Below are 20443 nucleotides of genomic sequence, written 5' to 3'. Positions count from 1 at the left end.
CGGAGAATTAAGATGGGTCCGCAAGAAGATTGCTTAAACAGCTCTTCCTTCTATATTTAAGGGGCCCTTACTTCCTGAAGAATTATACCATATTCACTTTGTTCCCTGTCCCTCTGTGTAACGTAGGATAGGCTGATAGTTTCATGAATACCTGGATATACTTGGCTGTTCAGGAGGCACTCAATTTGTAGTTATCAAGCCAAATTAGTTAGGGATCTGTAGTCCTGTTTTCAGTTTTCCCCGCTGAGAAAATAAATCTATGGCACCCTAGAATGTTTTGGGTTGGGAGATTTAAAAAAAAAAAAAAAAAGTACAAGGACCGAGAATCATCTGTTCATTCCACTGTGGATGAACTCACTAAAGAAGCAGAAAAACACCAAAGCTGTCCCAATATCCTGAGAAGCATCTAGTTCCTGTTGCATGGTTCCTTTAATGTCTGGAGCAGGCCCTATTCAGAATGATAAGACCATGTGCTTCATAACAGCAGGGACCCAGAGAGCTTCCAAGCTGATGTCGTCTGTTGTGTGTTTGTGGAGACTGAGTGTGCTCTAGTTCTCAAAATTGAGAACATTGGACTCACAATTATCTTTCTATCATTGGTGAGGTTTGCATCGGGTCCATTCTCTGCATTTTCATGGTTCTGCGCTGATTACCGGGCTACAGCAGAACTAGAGATATCGTCAGGCACTGAGAAATATTACAAGGAAAAACATATCTGGCAAATGAGAGAGAGGAATTTTGCCCCCATGTTTTCACCAGATAATAATTTCCTGTCTCTGGTGCATCAGACTGAACTTGCCAACCTGTCCATCTGTCAGTTCTTTTGTGAGGTATTCTGTCAACACTGAGGCTTCTGAAGAGATGTGCTGGTACGGCCCCATTATCCCTAAGTTTGCGCCCCCCACCTCTATTTTTCAGAAATAATTTGATGGTGACAATTTTTACTCAAGTTCCATAGAAAACAATCCATTACTGACCCGCCAACAAAATGCTCTGAAAGAATGCCGCATAGAATGGTACAACAGGGGTAATGAATAGATTGCTGCTTACTGAGGATTTACCGTGCTCTCTTAAATTCTATGTTATAATCTGTTAATTCGGTTTAATGGCATAAATGACATGCCTGCCAAGTAGCCAACTGTTTGACACTTGCAAACTCGTGAGCAGTTCTCTGTTGGCTAAGGTCCGAAACAATTTGGCATAGTTAGATTTTTTTTTTTTTAGTTGATGTTGGAGGTAAATCCTGCTAGTAGCTAGGCCAACTTATTGCATGAACCATTGCTAATGTCTTATAAACATTAGTCTAGCAATTAGAGGATTTTGGCTTTGCTGTTCCTAACTGTTCTGGGCTGATCTGATCTCATTCAGAGACATTTTATTTTATTTTGATTATTTAGGCCAAGGTTCGAGAACTGGAAGAGAAATGCCGGATACAGAGCGAACAGTTTAATCTACTCTCCAAAGAGCTGGAGAGGTTTCGGCAGCAAGCTGGGAAGATTGACCTGTTGAGTGGTGCTTCTGTGGCATCCTCTGACATCCTCGGCTCCCCTAGCAAGGCACTATCCCAGTTCATGAATGGAATAGCCACCTCCATAGGTAAACATAAAATGGACATTACCTTCATTTCAAAACACTCCATTCAGTTGATTTTATGAAGGAATAATAGCTGTCCTGTTCATTTTCTGCCAATGAATTCCTTCCAGTCAGATGCTATTCAGGAGATACAGTAAATTGGAAGATTTGTATGAAGCAGTTTGTGAATTTCACCTGGCAGAGTAAATTCACCAGTATTTTCTCTGCTAAAACTTTTAAGCAAACTTGCCTTCTGTTCCCAAGTATGTAAGCATGGACGTGTTTTATACTGGTATTTTCTTCTTTATTGGACCTACTCAAGCTCACTTAATAAGGAGGTGAGCACAGAAAGAGGTAGAGCATTGAGAGATCTCAGGGACTTCCAGGAATATATGAAAGGAAACTGGAGAATCGTAGTTCAGGGGAACGCAAGTGAGGACTTTGATTTGCGGGAACATTCTGACATGGATACAAAAGTTTACGAATCAGGAAACCTTTCCGCAGTCAGTCAGTCCCCCTATGTAGTGTGTAGGTGCGTAACCCATCAGAAAATGAACAGTGTTCCTGGTTTACGGAATATAGACCCAGTGTTAAAAAAGAAAGTGACAAGATTTGTATTTTTGAGTTATGAGGGACATTTCAGCTGTCTTCTCTAGATGAGATGGGAGTCTAGAATAATAAATCAGTAATTCTCTAAGTAGAGTGGCGGGAGTAATTGGCCTTATCATACACCTTCAGTATGAACGGTGTTAATTGTAGCAGGAGACCTATCAATTACGATGTCAAACACTTTGCCTCTTTCGCTGGAGAGTTCTTTTTGGAAGCCTTATCTATGGACAACTTGCCAGCTATACCACAACATATTGGAAGCCACGAGAGAGTTTGTGCCCTGTCGTGTTGTCAGAGCTGTACTGAAATAGGTGCACAATGGGAGAAATAATTTGAAACTGGAGCTTTTTGGAATTCACTGTGCAGTGTAGGCTTTTTAGCACTTTGTACTTATAAAATCACTGCATCATGTGGAAACCGCAAGGTATTGTTTTCCCATCACATGCATGGAAGCATTGTTGGAAAACTAGAGATTGGGCTAGCAACAGTTACAGCAAGAGATGGCTTGCATCTCCTTCCAGGAATTGTTCGAAAAGCTGCACTTGTAATATCTTTCATTGCACTAATACATTTTTATGTCTATTCTTGCTTTTGAGGCCTTGTAGGTCTCTTCTTCATGTCTACCAAGGTATGACATAATACTGTCTCTTGAAAGTAAATATCATTCAAAAAGTTAACCATTTAAACTAATGAAATTGAAACAATTAACTGTTTAAACAATTAATACCTTTTAAGAGCTCTTTTAGATCGGCTGTCACTAGGTTTCCCCACTCCCACCCTCTCAGATATGTCCATGCGCTGCCTGGACTGGCCATTAGCGGCCCAGTATGGGCAACCGTGCAGCAAGCCAGGAAACGGGAACCCGGACATCAACCGCGGGCTGAGAAACAGGTTCCAATCCCATACGCAAACGTTAGATGTTTAAGGGGCTCATTTGATAACAGCCCGCATACATTTTAAATAAAATCTATGCATAAGTTACACATATATACATCCTTTCCCTTTGAAAGGTATCCCACCAAAACCACCCGGACACAATTACAGCAGCTAATTTGTACACAGAGGCTTTTTGGAGAAAATGTGCGTGCATGCTTCTGAAGATGCAAAAGTGTGCATGCAGGTTATTGTGGGTTAGACTGCGGAGTTAGCAATCTGGTCTGGATTTGCTAGGTAGTTGGCAATCTGTTGGAAATCTGATGCTTGATGGGAGGAGCAGTCAGATAGGAGGAGCAATCTGTAGAGAAAGCTCTGTTTAGCGGGCTCCTGGAGAGGGAGGTGTCAGCAATCTTGTAGTGTCTCCGATATCGTCTTGCTAAGGAGTAGCAATCTGTAATGAATCTGATATAGTTGTGGGTGGATCCCTGGGCCGATGGCAGATGACTACGCCCTCGGGAGGATACCCCGAGAGGGACCACCGGCTAGGCTAGAGTATGGAGACAGACACACATTAGTTTTTATTAAACAGGTTATTAGAAACCACCAGAGGTGGCAGTAGTGAGCTGATATGCCCGGCAGGGCTGTAATCCCTCAGGTACTGGAACAACGATCCCAGGATGGCTGAGCTGTTGAGAAACTGTAGAAAGTGAGTATGCAGAGTAGGCAGAGTTCATGAACAGAACTAGATGACAAAACTCACGTAAGGTCTCAAGTAAGCTCAGGAGCTGGAAAGGGTTAGGCCGAAGAGACAGAGTAGCTTGGGAGTAAAGCCGAAGCAATCCCCTTGCTAACTCAGTTTGTTAGCATTTTCAATTATCTTTAAATATTGGAAGCAGATGACATCATCTCAGGGGGACGCCCCTGAGGTTTGCGCCCTTGCTGGTACAAGAGTCAGGACACGCGCGCGCCCTAGGCATCAGGACAAGATGGCGGAGTTGCAATGTCGAGCCGGTCCTGGGACTCCAGAGGGAGGCGGCATGGAGAAGCCGCGGCAGCCAGCCGTCCATCAGACCCGGAGGGAGTCGCCACAGAGGTAAAGAGGACGGAGTGAGGGCGCCGTGCAGCGATGGACGCAACACAGGTGCAAACCCCTCCCCGCCTCTGTCCCAGGAGCACCTCTGCTGATGTGCTCACAAGTTGTGCACGTTCACCTGCTTATTGGATGGGCTGTTCTATGACAGGCAAGCTCCATGGGAAAAGCATGGTTTCAACCGTGGAAATGGCTTTGAAAGTTTCCCTCCCTGTGACTCAATGATAAGACTTTACTTACTGTTTAAATGTTTCATACTTGACATTTTCCAAGTATTTGCCTCTTCAGATATCCCTTTAATCAAGTACATTGTAGTGATGCAATAGTAAGATTCCTCCTTTCTCCCACCATATTCTCAAACCAAGAAGCTTTAAATGTTGCATATAGGATCCGTATTTTTCAGTGTGCTGTATTTGTTTCCACCATGCGTAGTACAGTACATAATTCATCACGATTGCTTCAGAAAACCAATCTCTCTTAGTCTTTGCCTTCACAAGCCATGCAATCCTCCCCCCCCCCCGCTCTTCCTCGCAGTCACATTCATGACTGAGTCCCCTTTCCCTTGCAGAAACTCTCTCTTTGCAAATGGTGAGTTAGGAACTCTCTGTCAGCTGGGGAGCCCACGATTTGGAAGTTTCCGTCAACTTATGCTTCCTACAGAACAGGCCTCTGTTTCAGAAAGGGAAGCTGTAAAATAAACGAAGCCGTTGACAATTTATTTTTTTCCACCTGTAAGTCGGCTGGACACGTTGATGCCATTATCAGTTCAGCCCTTTGAGTCATCAGTTCAGAGAGGCCAGCAGTTTGCTGACTGTAATTGAGGTCTTCAGCAACATTAAGGTCATTAATTAGCATTTTTCCTTGCCAGCCTTTGTGTCCTTTTTTTCTTTCGCTGTAGGAAGCCAGATAGCTACTTATTTATTTATATATAGGTTTTTCCTGTGCATGCTTTAAATGCAGCCAGGTTTACTAATGTGACTGTGGAGCACCTCTGACTGCGACCGGCTCTCAGCCATGCCACTGGCACACATCCGTTTTTCTTTGGTTTGTTTTAAGCTGATGGAAAATGTGCCAGCTGGCAACTTATTTAGTCTGTTTCTCGGTAGGTCATGAAAGTGCCCCCGGAAACCGATGTGTGATTTCGGAGTTCATCTGGCCCCTGCAGCTCTCCGGTGAGAAAACTGAGCAAGCATCCGTGAAGCCCGCTTTCCTGTCGAGGTCCAGAACCAGCAGCCTGAGGCACCCGTGCGAATCGGACGTAAGTCACAGGAACCCTTCACAAAGGTTGAGCTGCAAAGAAATGAAACCAAGGGTGAAATAATTCAGTAATCCCAGGGTCTGCTTTATAGGGGGTCTTCACTGATTTTCACTCAGATTTCCAAGGCATGTAATGCTGTTTTGTTTCTTTTTCTTTTTTTTTTTTTTTAATCAAAATCTGTGTAAAATCAGTTCAAACAATTGGTTGCATGTTTTTAGATACAGGTCCAAAAGTTAATTGTAATAGCTGAGTACAGTTTGATTTATATCCTGCTGCTCGAGCCAAGCCGAGTGAACGTGGCTGCAGGGAAGCACAATAAGGGCACCAGTTGAAGCTCCACCAGCTCAGAGAATATGTCGAACATTCAGACTTACCAGAGCAAATGTTCACAGCAAGTATGGTAGACTTTGTTTAAAATTGTGTTTGAATATTTAAAAGATTCTTTCCATACCTGTAGAGGGGCAGCTTGGTTGCAGCCCATTGATCTTCCGGTGGCTGGCACAGTAAGGATTTCAGGTTGATTTTCATGCTTGGCAAATCAATTACGGGAGATGTGCCAAACCCCCCTTTATCTGCAAACTCTGTTTACCTGCCCTAGCAAGAGGTGTTCTGGTGGGCAAAGCATACATTCATAAATTTAAAAAGTATGCAGGTAAATATATATGGTGACTTTCTGTACATTTGCATCTATGTAAACCGGTGCAATATGTATCCTATACAGGAACATCGGTATATAAAAGTTAAAAATAAATAAATTTGCATATATGTGCTCCAGCACACAAATTTACAAAGTGGAATATGTACCTGCGGACATTTGCCCAATGCAGACTGGTATAAAACTGCCAAACCCTTGTAGGCAAAGTGTTGATGTAATGGAGTGTACAATTGGGAAATGGCCCCGATATATTTAAAAAGGGCTCCAGGGGTGATCCGGGAAACTATAGACTGGTGAGCCTGACTTCAGTACCAGGAAAAATCGTGGAAACTATTCTAAAGAACAAATTACAGAACGTATACATAGACATGATTTAATGGGACACAACCAGCATGGATTTACCCAAGGGAAGTCTTGCCTCACAAATCTCCTAAATTTTTTTTAAGGGGTGAATAAACATGTGGATAAAGATGAATGGGTAATTGTGATGTATTTAGATTTTCAGAAGGCATTTGACAGCTTCTAAGAAAACTAAAAAGTCATGGGATAGGAGGTGATGTCCTTTTGTGGATTACAAGCTGGTTAAAAGACAGGAAACAGAGAGTAGGATTAAATGGTCAGTTTTCACAGTGGAAAAAGGTAAATGGTGGAGTGTCTCAGGAATCTGTACTTGGATCGGTACTTTTTAATATATTTATAAATAATCTGGAAAGGAATACGACGAGTGAGGTGATAAAATTTGCAGGTGATACAAAATTATTCAGAGTAGTTAAATCACAAGCAGATTGTGATAAATTGCAGGAGGACCTTGTGAAACTGGAAGATTAGGCATCCATATGGCAGATGAAATATAATATGGACAAGTGTAAGGTGATGCATATAAGGAAAAATAACCCTTGCTGTACTTACACGATGTTAGGTTCCATATTAGGAGCTACCAACCAGGAAAGGGATCTGGACGACATAGTTGATATCACATTGAAATTGTCTGCTCAGTGTGCTATGGTGGTCAAAAAAGCAAACAGAATGTTAGGAATTATTAGGAAGGGAATGGAAAATATGTTAATGATGTGAGATCCCTATAGTTAGTGTTAAGATTGCTTCAGTATTTTATGTCTGATTTTTGTATTTAAAAATATATATTCTGCCTCATCCAAAATCATTATGCACTAGGCAGATAACAAAGAAACATAAATAACCAATTTAATACAAATAAAACACACACACACACAAACATAAAGTCCAGCATAAAAACAAAGTAATCCTATCATACATTTAAGTTGCTGAATCTAATAATTGCAACTGTACTGCATTAACTATGACTGTTAACTTGAAGTCTGAATGTAAATTCAGACATTAGGTTTAAAAGAGTAATGCTTCTCTAAACAGTAAGTGTCCTTAGAGTGAAAAAAGAGGGGCTTGATTACTAAACATCTGTTTTCTTGCTAGGTAGCAGCAGATGGATTAGATCAGATTAAAACATAAGAGAATAAGAACATAAGAACTTGCCATACTGGGTCAGACCAAGGGTCCATCAAGCCCAGCATCCTGTCTCCAACAGTGGCCAATCCAAGCTACAAGTACCTGGCAAGTACCCAAACATCAAGTAGATCCCATGCTACTGATGCCAGTAATAGCAGTGGCTATTCCCTAAGTCAACTTGATAAATAGCAGGTAATGGATAAGTTCTCCTCTAAGAACTTATCCAATAGACTTAGTTTTTGGGTACTTGCCAGGTTCCTTTGGCCTGGATTGGCCACTGTTGGAAACAGGATGTTGGGCTTGATGGACCCTTGGTCTGACCCAGTATGGCATTTTCTTAATCCTTTTTTAAACCCTGCTACACTAAGGGGCGGATTTTCATACTCCACGAATAGGCCTACTTTTGTTTGCGCTCCAGGTGCAAACAAAAGTACGCTGGATTTTAGTAGATACGCGCGGAGCCGCGCGTATCTGCTAAAAACCTGGATCGGTGCGCGCAAGGCTATCGATTTTGTATAGCCGGCGCGCGCCGAGCCGCGCAGCCTACCCCTGTTCCCTCCGAGGCCGCTCCGAAATCGGAGCGGCCTCGGAGGGAACTTCCTTTTGCCCTCCCCTCACCTTCCCCTCCCTTCCCCTACCTAACCCACCCACCCGGCCCTGTCTAAGCCCCCACCTTACCTTTGTCGGGGGATTTACGCCTCCCTCTGGGAGGCGTAAATCCCTGCACGCCAGCGGGCCTCTTGCGCGCCGGGCCGCGACCTGGGGGCGGGTACGGAGGGCGCGGCCACGCCCCCGGACCGCCCCGGGCCATAGCCACACCCCCGTACCCGCCTCCAAAACGCTGCCGACACGCCCTGAAAACGCCACGACGACCGGGACCGCCCCCCGACACGCCCCCGACATGCCCCCCTCGGAGAACCCCGGGACTTACGCGAGTCCCGGGGCTCTGCGCGCGCCGGTAGGCCTATGTAAAATAGGCTTACCGGCGCGCAGGGCCCTGCTCGCCTAAATCCGCCCGGATTTGGGCGGATTTAGGCGAGCAGGGCTCTTAAAATCCGCCCCTTAGTGCCTTAACCACATCCTCTGGCAACAAATTCCAGAGCTTAATTGTGCATTAAGTGAAAGAATTTTCTCTGATTAGTTTTAAATGTGCTATTTGCATCTTCATGTGAAATAAAGATGGGGATAGGCTTATCTCTGCAAGTGTTGCACCAGGAAAGTGGGTCAACAAGAGGTGCTTTTTACGGTCCTCATCTACTTTCATGGTCTATGTACTTTCTGCTTTAGCTAAGTGAATGCAATGAAAATAATTCTTATTTTGGATATATTTGGATACTGCTACTTGTAGACTTTTGAATTATTATTATCAATTTGATAAAATGCTAATAGGGTAATTTTCAAAGGTAAATGTAAACGTAACATATTATCATAGCATTTTTCAAAAGCCATTTACCTGCGTTAAGTCTACTTAACATGGGTAAAACCTATTGATAATTCAGTAGCATACACTGCAGCAAATTTTCAAAGGCTTTTGAATAGATATTCAGCACCACTTAACCAGATAAGTACGGGCTTATCTGGCTAACTGGTAATTTTATCAAATTTGAAAGATGTGAAATTAGGAGCCAACCTTTGACCATGTTATAAGCGATCTTGCATTATATCACGTCTTCAGTGTTTGTTACATTTACATTTTCCTTTGAAAATTACCTTGTTAGGTTGTGAATAGAGCACTTTGTAGACCTATTGCTAATTGTATCGCCAAAGGGTGGAAGACTGGATTTCAATCTGTAGGCATTTGCACAGATGCTATAGGCAAATAGGTTTTAACATCTTAAATCTTTTGCAACCCCCTCTGAGAACTGGTTGTGTGTGTTGTAACTCTGTGCTAGGTATCTCTATGTAGGACAGGTAATATATTTCAGAGTATCAAGCATAGAGTGCTTCTCAACCCAACAGGAAATAAAAGCATCATCTGTTTTGAAGGTTATGAGTAAGTTCATTTTTATGTGAACAGGTAGCACAACCCATAACTTGGATGATCTGGGATCAGATCTTTGTCTAACTCTTCTCTTGAGAACTGTTCAGCAAAGGTGTCCCTATCAGGACCTTATGCTTCACTGGTATATCTCAACCTAGAGCATCCTGCCAGTCCTGCTAAAAAAATAAAAAATGCATTAAAGAAGTAAAAATAATGCTCATCATTTAGTCCAGTTACATGATTGGTGTCTATGATCTTCTTGGCAGTTGGCAACATTTGGATGGACATATGCTATTTCTGTAGTCCTGTAGTCATGTCCTGGGACAAGGAACCTGGGGTAAACCTCGCAGATCAGGCCATGAAAAAGGAAGCAAGCATTTAGGGAGCAGTAATATATACAACTTAGTTCTCTTGGAGTATTTTGTGGCTAATACTACTTTCTTGTAATCTTAAACAGTTTTTGATTGACTGGCTCATTGTTCATTGTAAATGCATTGACAGACTGAAAATTAGTAAATCACCTGGACCGGATGGTATACACCCCAGGGTTCTGAAAGAACTCAAAAATGAAATTTCAGACCTAGTACAATTAATTTGTAACCTATCGTTAAAATCATCCATTCTACCTGAAGACTTGAAGGTGGCCAATGAAACCCCGATATTTAAAAAGGGCTCCAGGGGCAATCTGGGAAACTATAGACTGGTGAGCCTGACTTCAGTGCCAGGACAAATCGTGGAAACTGTTATAAAGAATAAAATCACAGAACATTTAGATAGACACAGCCAGTGTGAATATATCCAACAGAAGTCTTGCCTTACAAATCTCCTACTTTTCTTGAAGTGGCAAAGGTGAACCAGTAGATGTGGTGTATTTGGATTTTCAGAAGGCGTTCGACAAAGTCCCTCAGAGAGGCTTCTAAGAAAATTAAAAAGTCATGGGATAGGAGGCTATGTCCTTTTGTGGATTACAAACTGGGTATAAGACAGGAAGCAGAGTAGGATTAAATGGTCTGTTTTCACAGTGGAAAAAAATAAATAGTGGAGTGCCTCAGGGATCTGTTCTCGTACCGGTGCTTTTTAATATATTTATAAATGATTTGGAAAGGGGTACCCTGAGTGAGGTGATCAAATATGCTGTTGACACAAAATTATTCAGAATAGTGAATTCGCAAGCAGATTGTGAAAAACTGAAGGGGGACCTTGTGAGGCTGGAAGACTGGGCGTCCAAATGGCAGATGAAATTTAATGTGGATAAGTACGAGTTGATGCATATAGGGAACCCTATATAACCCTTGCTGTAGTTACACAATGTTAGGTTCTATCTTAAGAGTTACCATCCAGGAAAAACATCTTGGCATCATATTGGATAACACATTGAAATCGTCGGCTCAGTGTTCTGTGGCAATCAAAAAAGCAAACAGAATGTTAGGAATTATTAGGAAGGGATTGGCGAATAAAACGGTGGATGTCATAATGCCTCTGTATCACTCCATGGTTAGATTGCACCTTGAATACTGTGTGCAATTCTGGTCACCGCAATCTTAAAAACGATATAGTTGCACTGGAGAAGTACAGAGAAGGGCAACCAAAATGAGATAAGAGGATGGAATGGCTCCCCTATGATGAAAGACTAAAGAGGGTAGGGCTGTTCAGCTTGGAGAAGAGACAGCTGAGGGGGGATATGATAGAGGTGTACAAAATCATGAAAGGACTTGAACAGGTAAATGTAAATCAGTTATTTACTCTCTTAGATAATAAAAGGATTAGGGGGCACTCCATGAAGTTAGCAAGTAGTTCATTTAAAACATCGTAGAAAATTCTTTTTCACTCAATGCATAGTTAAGCTCTGGAATTCATTGCCAGAGGATGTGGTTATGGCAGTTAGTGCAACGGGGTTTAAAAAAGGTTTGGATGAGTTCCTAGAGGAGAAGTCCATAAACTGCGATTAATCAATAAGGAATAGTAGCATGGGATGTATTTAGTGTTTGGGTACTTGTGGCCTGGTTTGGTCTCTGTTGGACTCGGGACGCTGGGCTTGCTGGCATTTCTTATGTTCTCTGCACCATGGGTGCCTGTAGTGGAAGGGAAAGAAAGGAGGAAAAGGGGGTCACTTGTCCACCCCCTCTTCCCCTGATTTTTAATGTTAATTATTGCAGCTATTTTTATTATTTTTTTTCCCTCTCCCTACTCATGGTGCAGACTGGGTTCAAGGAAAGGCAGCAATTACTTTACTTGCATTTTATTAGGACAATCCAGGAAATAGCGAATCTCCAGCACCGGGAAGGATTTTGACCCCTTTCTAAGCCTTTGGGAGTCACTTCGGGTTGTAAGTTACGCCTCTTCTCTGTGACGTTTTGGTGAGCTGCGTCCTGGGTTTCTCAGCTGGATTGTGATGGTCAAGATGTCTTCCTGACAGTGGCCCAGCTGTTGTATGATAGCAGCCGAAACTAAATACAAAATGCAGTAATGTGAAAAGAATTTGTCTGTATATCTATTTTTTATTTATTTATTTATTTATTTATTTTGCAGATGGAGAATGAACGGAATACGAATACCTCAAAAGAAAGATACTCTGGGAAAGTCCATCTTTGCATTGCCCGCTACAGGTAACGAGAAAGAGTTTCCTCTTACCTCCTTCAGGCTTTCGGCCCAATTAGGCCCGGCCTTTACTGAGGCTGTGGTGCCAGGAGCCTTCCTTGAAATCATTTTTAACCCCTTGCTGCCTGACCCTGTTGCCACAGAAATAGTCCTCGACCACAGGCCACGGCTCTCTCTGGATCTCATTCCACGCGCAACCTAATTCTGCGCAGTAGATGTGACTGTCGAGGGGTGAGCAGAGCTTGCTCTCTTCGCCCCCTCCAGGGGGCTGTGAATTGCCCCCTGCCCCCCCTTCCCGCAGTTTGAGTGAGCTCAAGAATCGGAATATGAGTTTGAGAATCCAGCTCGCATCTCCTGCACGGCAGCACAAGGCACTGCGGCTGAGCAATTGGGCGAGTCCCGAATTCTGAGCTTTTGAAGCCTCGTGTGCGAAAGACTCTTTCTGGGCTAGGAGTGTGAAGTAGCTTGACGAGGAGTATGAAATAAAAAAAAAAAGTATCTGTGGCTGGATTCCAGGAGTCTCGGTTGCATCCATGACAATAATTTGAATGTTGTTGCCATTCTGTGAGGAGCAAAGTGGGGGTTCTTAATGTCACCCTGAAGTGCATGGTAACTGAAATGGGGGGTCTCCAGACTTTACTGTGTTGCGTATCACTTTGTAAAACCCAGAGAAGCACAGGGCACCTGCTGGACTCAAACTAAATTCATTTTCTTCAGCAAAATATTTGCATATTTGAGAAGAAAATGCAAAAATAAAATAAAAATTGTAATTACTAAAATGACAGCAGGGTACATAAGCCAGCAGGAAATCAGGCACAAAAGACATTTATTGGTTTCAATTAAATAAGTGCCATTGAAATACTGTAGAAGAGTCTGGCTGCAAATGCTGAAGGATTTATAAATGAGTTACTTATAAGGGGCAAGGCTTCCAGAAAAATGAAATATTACGTTTCTGTATTGCCACCCATTTATATAGCACTGTACAAAACAACTCATGATGGTAATGATTACAGGAATGGCAATCTGCGTAATATCCATGTATGCACAAATGAGAGATGCAGAAAATTGCCCATAATATTTTTGGGGAATGAGAGACTTGGCGACGTGTTGCTGGACAACCCTGGAAGGCTTTGAGGCCCCCCCGTCTTTCCTTGTCTCTCTGCATTGTAAGCCCAGGTACCAGCTCCGTGGGTGTTTGCTGGAGCGGCTCCAATATCAGATCCTCCTCCCGTACGGCTTTTTCCTTCCCTCCTCTCAGCTGTGGAGGGTCTGGGAGATCGAAGGGGTGACGCAGGAGGCAGATCTGGTACTGGGAGCCCACATTATTGGCACCTACGGTTGTCAGAACAAATTGCAGTACTCCAGATAATATCAGGATTCCCCAGCTCTTTTCACTGTTCGAGATGCCGATTTCTCGTGCACCACAATGTACTGAGGTGTGAGGGGGGGGGGATTTGTCAGATATCAGCAGTAAATGGACTTTTAAAGAATTCTATACTTTTTTGTTTAATTTTAGTTATAACCCTTTTGATGGACCAAATGAGAATCCAGAAGCAGAGCTGCCCTTGACAATGGGAAAATACCTCTATGTGTATGGTGACATGGACGAAGATGGATTCTTTGAAGGTTTTACTTCCTCTCTCATTCTTTATTGATCTCGAATGAAATACAAGGATTGTCAACCTGAAAGCATCGTTGCTTTCTCATCGTTCTCCAATTAGTAGGCTTTCTTCAATAGCAAAGTTATACATTGCAGACCCGGTTAACTGTAAAATGTACAATTCTTCAGATTGTTTTCTTCCCACAAGTAGATTTACTTTTATAGGAAAGCAGGGCCGGGTTTAAGAAGAGATCCACAATTCTGAAGGTATCCAAAAACTGGGACGTTTCCAGTGGCAAAGCCCTCTGCCTATGGGTGCCATAATCTTAAATCAGGCCCTGTAGGAAAATGTACCTAAAATTGTTTTAAATAAGACAGTTGACCCTTACCAAGCTGTTGAATATTTGACTGACAGTGCATGCAGAATTTCATACAAATCTGATACTGCCACACCTTAACCAATTCGTTTAAGGATAAGTAAAAAAAAAAAAAAAAAAAAAAAAAAAATCCAACCTATAGAAGCGAAGCATCCACATGAAAAAGTTACTCTAAAATCTGGAAGTCATAATGTTTATGCTAAGCAAATGTTTTGTTTGTTTTGTAGCAAATTATGCAAACAGCCCTAAATTAGAAAAGTGTTTGAATTTGACCAGATGGGAAGCCACCACGTAATGTATTGTATCACTTTGTGTTTCCCCCAGTAATGCATCAAAAATGTTATAAAAGAAACAGCAGCAGCATTTCAGTGTGAGGACAAGCAAGGGAAATCATGTCATGATGTGTCTTTTCACAACGCCTCCAAGTTCCCTATGTTGTGAAAATCTCTAGTAATGACAAATATGGATATTTTTTTTTTTTTTTTGATTCATGAAAAAAACCCAACAAAACCTTGAGAGCCAGGCCAATCCAGTGCATCTGCTTTACAAGCTTGTGTCTGGATTTTAGCTGAACGCTGCCTGATGATATCTTGTCCAGTCTTCTGCTGCTTGTGTTCAGTCCTGATTATGAACTCAAGGTTAAGAAAACTTGCCATCATATTGGTTCAGTAAGCACTAGTGAGGAAGCCATTTGCAGGCAGATAATGCCCTGGTATTAGTTTGACTTGGGGTACTTAAGCCCACCAGGGGCTTAAGAATAGGAACATGGAGATAGCTGTTAGTATTATAAAAATCCTAGAGGGGAGTTTATATTTAAAATGGAGCCAATAAATTAATTTATTGAAAAATTGTTTCTGAGCTTCAATGGTGAACATTCTCTGTAGGTCAGAGGTCCTGGCCAGTAAAGAGCTGCATTGTAAATACATTTGGGGCAATGCCAATGCAAGGGTATTAGGTGCCCTAGGTGAACCTTAATCTTGTACCCTCTCCCTTATATGCCTGACTATTGATAGCAGCCCTGGCATAGCATCTTTCTCATTCCTCCTGCTCAGCATCCACATCGCTTCCTGCATCCCCCTTCCTTTGTCCACTGTCTACAGCATCCCATCTTTCTTTCTCCCTGTGCCGCATTTCTCCTGTCTTATTTCTCCCTCATCATCCTTCTCTTGTTCCCTCACTGCCTGCTCAGCACACCACCAGTCTTCTTCCTAGCATCCTCTCTCCCCACCCTCTATCTGCCTCAGAATCCGCTCTCTACATCCTACTTCATCCACCCCCTCCCTCCACCCGCCCAGCACCCTCTCTGCACAACTCCCCACCCATATCTACCCAGCATCATTCCCTTCTCGCTTGTGATGCCATGCCTTAAGTGGGTGGGCAGCACCTGGATGTTTCTGGGGGGGGGGTTTGTCACCCTGCCTTGCACTCTAGGTGACTGCCTACTTTGTCTAATGGAAGAACCAGCCCTTATATTGGGGGTGCAGGCCAAATGGAATGCAGGATTCTTAGCCCAGCACACTGGAATACTCCCTTAGAGTTTTATAATGTGTGACATCAAACACCGTACATTCAACAATCTGAAGGTAGCATTTATCGGGCTTCTATGACATCACGAAGGTGTCACCCACAGACAATGAAGCCGAATGCAAAATTCCATCTGGTTTAGAATATTGAGCGCCCTTGATGCTGATTGAATTTGTTTTGTTATTTACTCAACCATTTTACAGCTGCAATGAGAGGCTGCATGTCTGCAATGGTCAAAAATTGCCTTGTTATAACTTAAAACACCTACTATATTATAATACACCCCATCATGTCATATTGTTTAAAGCTGCAGTGCCTGGTACTTGCAGCAATATTACAATTTGAGTAGGAGGGAAAAAAATGTATCTTGGATTGGCCTACAATTACTGATAACCTAGAAAACATCACTCTTCATGTTATCGTACCCTCAACCGCAGGATAAGTGCCACTTTAAAAAGTAATGTGTAACCAGCAGAAGCCAGATGTCATGATGCGAAAAACAAGGAATGGTTATAGATTGACATTCATTTGCAATCACACATAATGCACTTTTCTATTAACTTTGAATGTTTATAGATTAAGAATTGGATGGATAACGTAGCCAGCAAAATAGATCTTGCTCGGACATGCTATGCATATAAGCAAGTTAGAGAAGTAGACCTGTCAAGCATAACACAAAGAAGGTTCATTTTGTAGTTGTCTTGGGTTTTATGTTCCACTTCCTGCCTTCTCCTGCCAATTCATGGCTGGACCAGCTTCCTGGCACATCTGTTTGTATTTATTTATAATATAATTAATTTATGGATTGCTCTTTCATAATAGCCTAGAGTGATGTACAATAGCTAATACCAAACCATTATAGTATAACAATTTAAAATCACATAAACTGACACAAGAACATACACAGCAAAATAAATAAAAACATATATTGAGGGCCCTTTCACAGATTGGATCTGGCTGAAATTTAGCAGGAGTATTTGGACCTCAATATCAACTCTCTTATCAAACTTCAGTCAAATATGTCCACGAAGAGGACTCCCTCTGGGTGTTTACATGAGTACGGCCAGAGACAGCGATGGCAATAGGTGATTTGCACTTATGAAACAAGCCTAATTAAAAAGAAAAAAAAAAGTAAACCCTTGTTTGAATTAAACTACATTTGAGCAACTGTGTGGCACTGCTGTTATAAGCAACACATTTATCATGACTTGTAGTTTGTCTAGGATTCTAGCAATGCTTGAGAATTTAGTGTTGAAAATAAACAGTCCAGTTGCCCATTGTGAATTACATGGACCTATCTACTGTATGCACAGAATTATTTTTCCAGTTTAATTACAATAATAACAATCTTCTTCTATCACAGGGGAACTTCTAGATGGACAGAGAGGACTAGTCCCTTCAAACTTTGTGGACTTTGTCCAAAATGATGAATTCCACACATCTAGTAATTTGGGTAATGAGCAGGATGAGAACTGCATCATTGAATCTGACCTTAGTTTACAAGACGATGGGATACTAGATATGACTCCAATGAGTCATATAGAGGCCAATGTACTAAAGAATGGTACGGGGACTCTAGATGTGAACATTGATGAAATCGGAGAAGACATTGTGCCTTATCCTAGAAAAATCACCCTCATTAAACAACTAGCCAAAAGTGTGATTGTGGGTTGGGAGCCGCCTGTAGTGCCACCTGGATGGGGAAACATTAACAGCTACAATGTCCTGGTTGACAAAGAAATTCGACTGAATGTGAACTTTGGAAGCAGAACTAAAGCTCTTATAGAAAAACTTAACCTTGCCACATGTACATATCGAATATCAATTCAAAGTGTCACAGACCGAGGTAGCTCAGATGAGCTACAGTGTACTTTGTTAGTTGGCAAGGATGTAATTGTAGCACCTTCTCAACTTAAGCTGGACAACATAACACAGATATCTGCTGGGTTATCTTGGCTTCCTACCAACAGCAATTACAGTCATGTGATCTTTCTCAATGAGGAGGAGTTTGACATTGTCAAGGCTGCTAGCTACAAGTACCAGTTTATTAACTTGAAACCCGATTTGGCCTACAAGGTGAAACTCCTGGCAAAGCCCCATCAGATGCCATGGCAACTTCCGCTGGAGCAACGGGAAAAGAAGGAAGCATTTGCAGAATTTTCCACATTGCCAGCAGGTAAGATGTTTCTCATAACTGCTGCCTGTTAAATTGTTTTAAGATACACAGCAGATTTTAAGGAATATACAGCTAGGCATTACAAAGTTTGGTGGTAAGACATGGTGGAAGAGGGGGATGCACTGTAAAGTGTTGATTTAAGTTTGGGAACTTGAGTGCTTGACTACTTAGCATGGTAGAGAAAAAAAAAGAGGAAGGCAACTGACTTGAATAAGGAGTGATATCCTACAAGCTTCTGTGGCTGGGATGTATCCTTAATAGAATAGACAAATAACTGAGCAGACTGGATGGTCTGCTTGGTCTTTGTTGTCATAAGCTATGTTATTATGTTAGTAGCAGGTGTTGCAAAGTCTGCAGCATGTCTAGCAGCACAAGAACGAGATATAGGAGAAGCCACAATTAAGTTCAGGATTCATTATTTTCAATGTCATTAATAATTTTGGGTAAAGTTGCATGGTTGCCATGTTGGTTTTCTTGAATGCATTGAAACGAAGATCAATGAACAAAACAAAAATGATAAAAGATGATACCTTTTTATGGGAGTACATTTCTTGACTAGCTTTCAGGAGCTCCTGTAAGCCAAGAAATGTTTTTGATAGTCCCATAAAAAGATATCACCTTCTATTATTTTTGTGTTGTTTATCAATTTCTTTTCCATGCATAAATAATTTTCAAAATTGTGTTAATTCACCCATTGTGTAATGAATGCATTGTGAGTTGACTTTGTCATTCAAATGCCAGTAAATCCAGCTAACTAGTTATCATAAATGGCAGTTCAGTGCACACTGTTCTTACAATATGGATTGTGAAGAAGGCATTAGCCAGTCAAATCTTTTCATCCTCTTGCGTGAGACCTTCTTAATTCTGGAAATATATCTTTGACATAAGTTAGTGACATCAGGTATTAAAACTGTGGCAAAATCTTTTGCATTTTTGGAAGATTTTGACACATGGATAAAAGAAGTGCCATCCTGGGACAGACCAAGGGTCCATCAAGCCCAGCATCCTATCTGTGACGGTGGCCAATCCTGGTAACAAGTACCCGGCAATATCCCAAAGAATACACCTAAGCCTTTTTGCTCATAACTAGGGATAAGCAGAGGCTTTCTGAAGACTACCTGGCTAATAAAGGTTTATGGACATTTCCTCCAATAACTTGTCCAAACCCTTTTTAAACCCAGCTACACTAACTGCTTTCAGTACATCCTCTGGCAACAAATTTGAGAGTTTAATTGTGCGCTGAGTGAAAAAATACTTTTCTTCAATTCATTTGAAATCTGTAAGCTTCATGTAGGGGCCCCTAGTCTTAGTACTTTTTGAAATGGTAAAAAACGTTTGCCTGTTTACCTTCCTCTGCATTACCCCCTCCCAATAAGACCCCATTACAAACCAATATGTTTTGGTTCCATTTGAGTGGATTATCCTGTGCCAGTGTGGGTTAGATACCGAAGAGAAGGGTAAGGGGTGGGCGAGTGGGCTTGTTGGCCATAATTTATGAGCCCTAAAAGAGGATATTAATGAGATTTCTTTCCCAGCTAAGATTTGCTCTTGTAGGAGCTGGCAACCTCCCAACCTGTAACATTGTCAAATACCAATTGAAGCAGAACACATTAAAGCTGCAATGAAGACTTCTGCAGCTGACCTATGCCAGCCACTCCTGTAGCTACAGCAATTAAAATCCAGTGGACAAAGTGGGATTCAAGAGTGAGGAACCTTGAGCTCTTGCTGCATTATTTCTAAGATCTGCCAATGAATTTTTTGTTGTCTGTGGTTTATTTAAAACCTATAAAACCATCTACGTGCCATTTATTTTTTTAGAAGGCCTACCTGGATCTCTTTTTAGTGCTACTTGTTCTGTTTCTGGAGGATGCATCGGGTCATGCCAGGTCTCATAAGGCATCACCCAGTTTCCTTCTTCATGCACACGTGTGCACACATAAGCACTTGCATGTGCTTATTTATTTCTCACCTCCTCCTTGCTTTAGGGGCAGATTTTAAAAGCCCTACATGCACCGAGCCTATTTTGCATAGGTCCGGCGACGCGCGCAAGTCCCGGGACACTCGTATGTCCCGGGGCTTGAAAAAAGGGGCGGGTCATGGGTGGTCCGGGGCGGGGTGTGGCCTCTAGGCCGGGGAATCATGTGCCGGCACTCGGCCGGCAGGTGCAACTTGCAAAACAAAGGTATGGGGAGGGGTTTAGGTAGGGCTGGGGGACGGGTTAGGTAGGAGAAGGGAGGGGAAGGTGGGGTGGTGGAAGGAAAATTCCCTCCAAGGCCACTCCGATTTCGGAGCGGCCTCGGAGGGAATAGGGAAAGCCATCGGGACCTCCCTAGGGCTCGGCGCGCGCAAGGTGCACAAGTGTGCACCCTCTTGCATGCGCTGACCCGGATAAAATCGGGCATAGATTTGTGCGTGCCGGGTTGCGAGTAGGTATTACAATCTGCCCCTTTAGTTTTAAGAGAAGAGGAATGTGTAGCCCTAAGTCATTTGTTTTCATAGACTGTAATGAGCACCCCAAGAATGATCTGAAGCTTTCATTTATCCATTGAAAGTCCTCAAATCTTTCTCATTAGTTTGTGAGGTATTTTGTCTCATTAGTGATTGTTTTTTAATTATTATTATTATTATTACAGCTGATAGCTAAC

The 20443-nt window shown here is 42.2% G+C and overlaps 1 protein-coding gene across 13 annotated transcripts in view; it reads left to right on the top strand.

Moving 5' to 3' along the window:
* Positions 1-20443, top strand: part of RIMBP2 (RIMS binding protein 2) — a 438584-nt gene that overhangs the window by 307343 nt on the left and 110798 nt on the right. For all 13 annotated transcript variants that reach the window (XM_029619910.1, XM_029619911.1, XM_029619907.1 and 10 more), the window contains 5 exons: positions 1398-1596; positions 5254-5405; positions 12053-12129; positions 13638-13747; positions 16986-17798. In XM_029619910.1, coding sequence (XP_029475770.1) covers positions 1398-1596; positions 5254-5405; positions 12053-12129; positions 13638-13747; positions 16986-17798 — 1351 coding nt within the window. The remainder of the gene's footprint in view (positions 1-1397; positions 1597-5253; positions 5406-12052; positions 12130-13637; positions 13748-16985; positions 17799-20443) is intronic.

The sequence above is a fragment of the Rhinatrema bivittatum genome, chromosome 11, assembly GCF_901001135.1.
Source record: "Rhinatrema bivittatum chromosome 11, aRhiBiv1.1, whole genome shotgun sequence".
NCBI classification, from domain to species: Eukaryota; Metazoa; Chordata; class Amphibia; order Gymnophiona; family Rhinatrematidae; genus Rhinatrema; species Rhinatrema bivittatum.
Note: the sequence above shows the minus strand (reverse complement) of the source record. Positions and strands in the feature narration are given on the sequence as shown.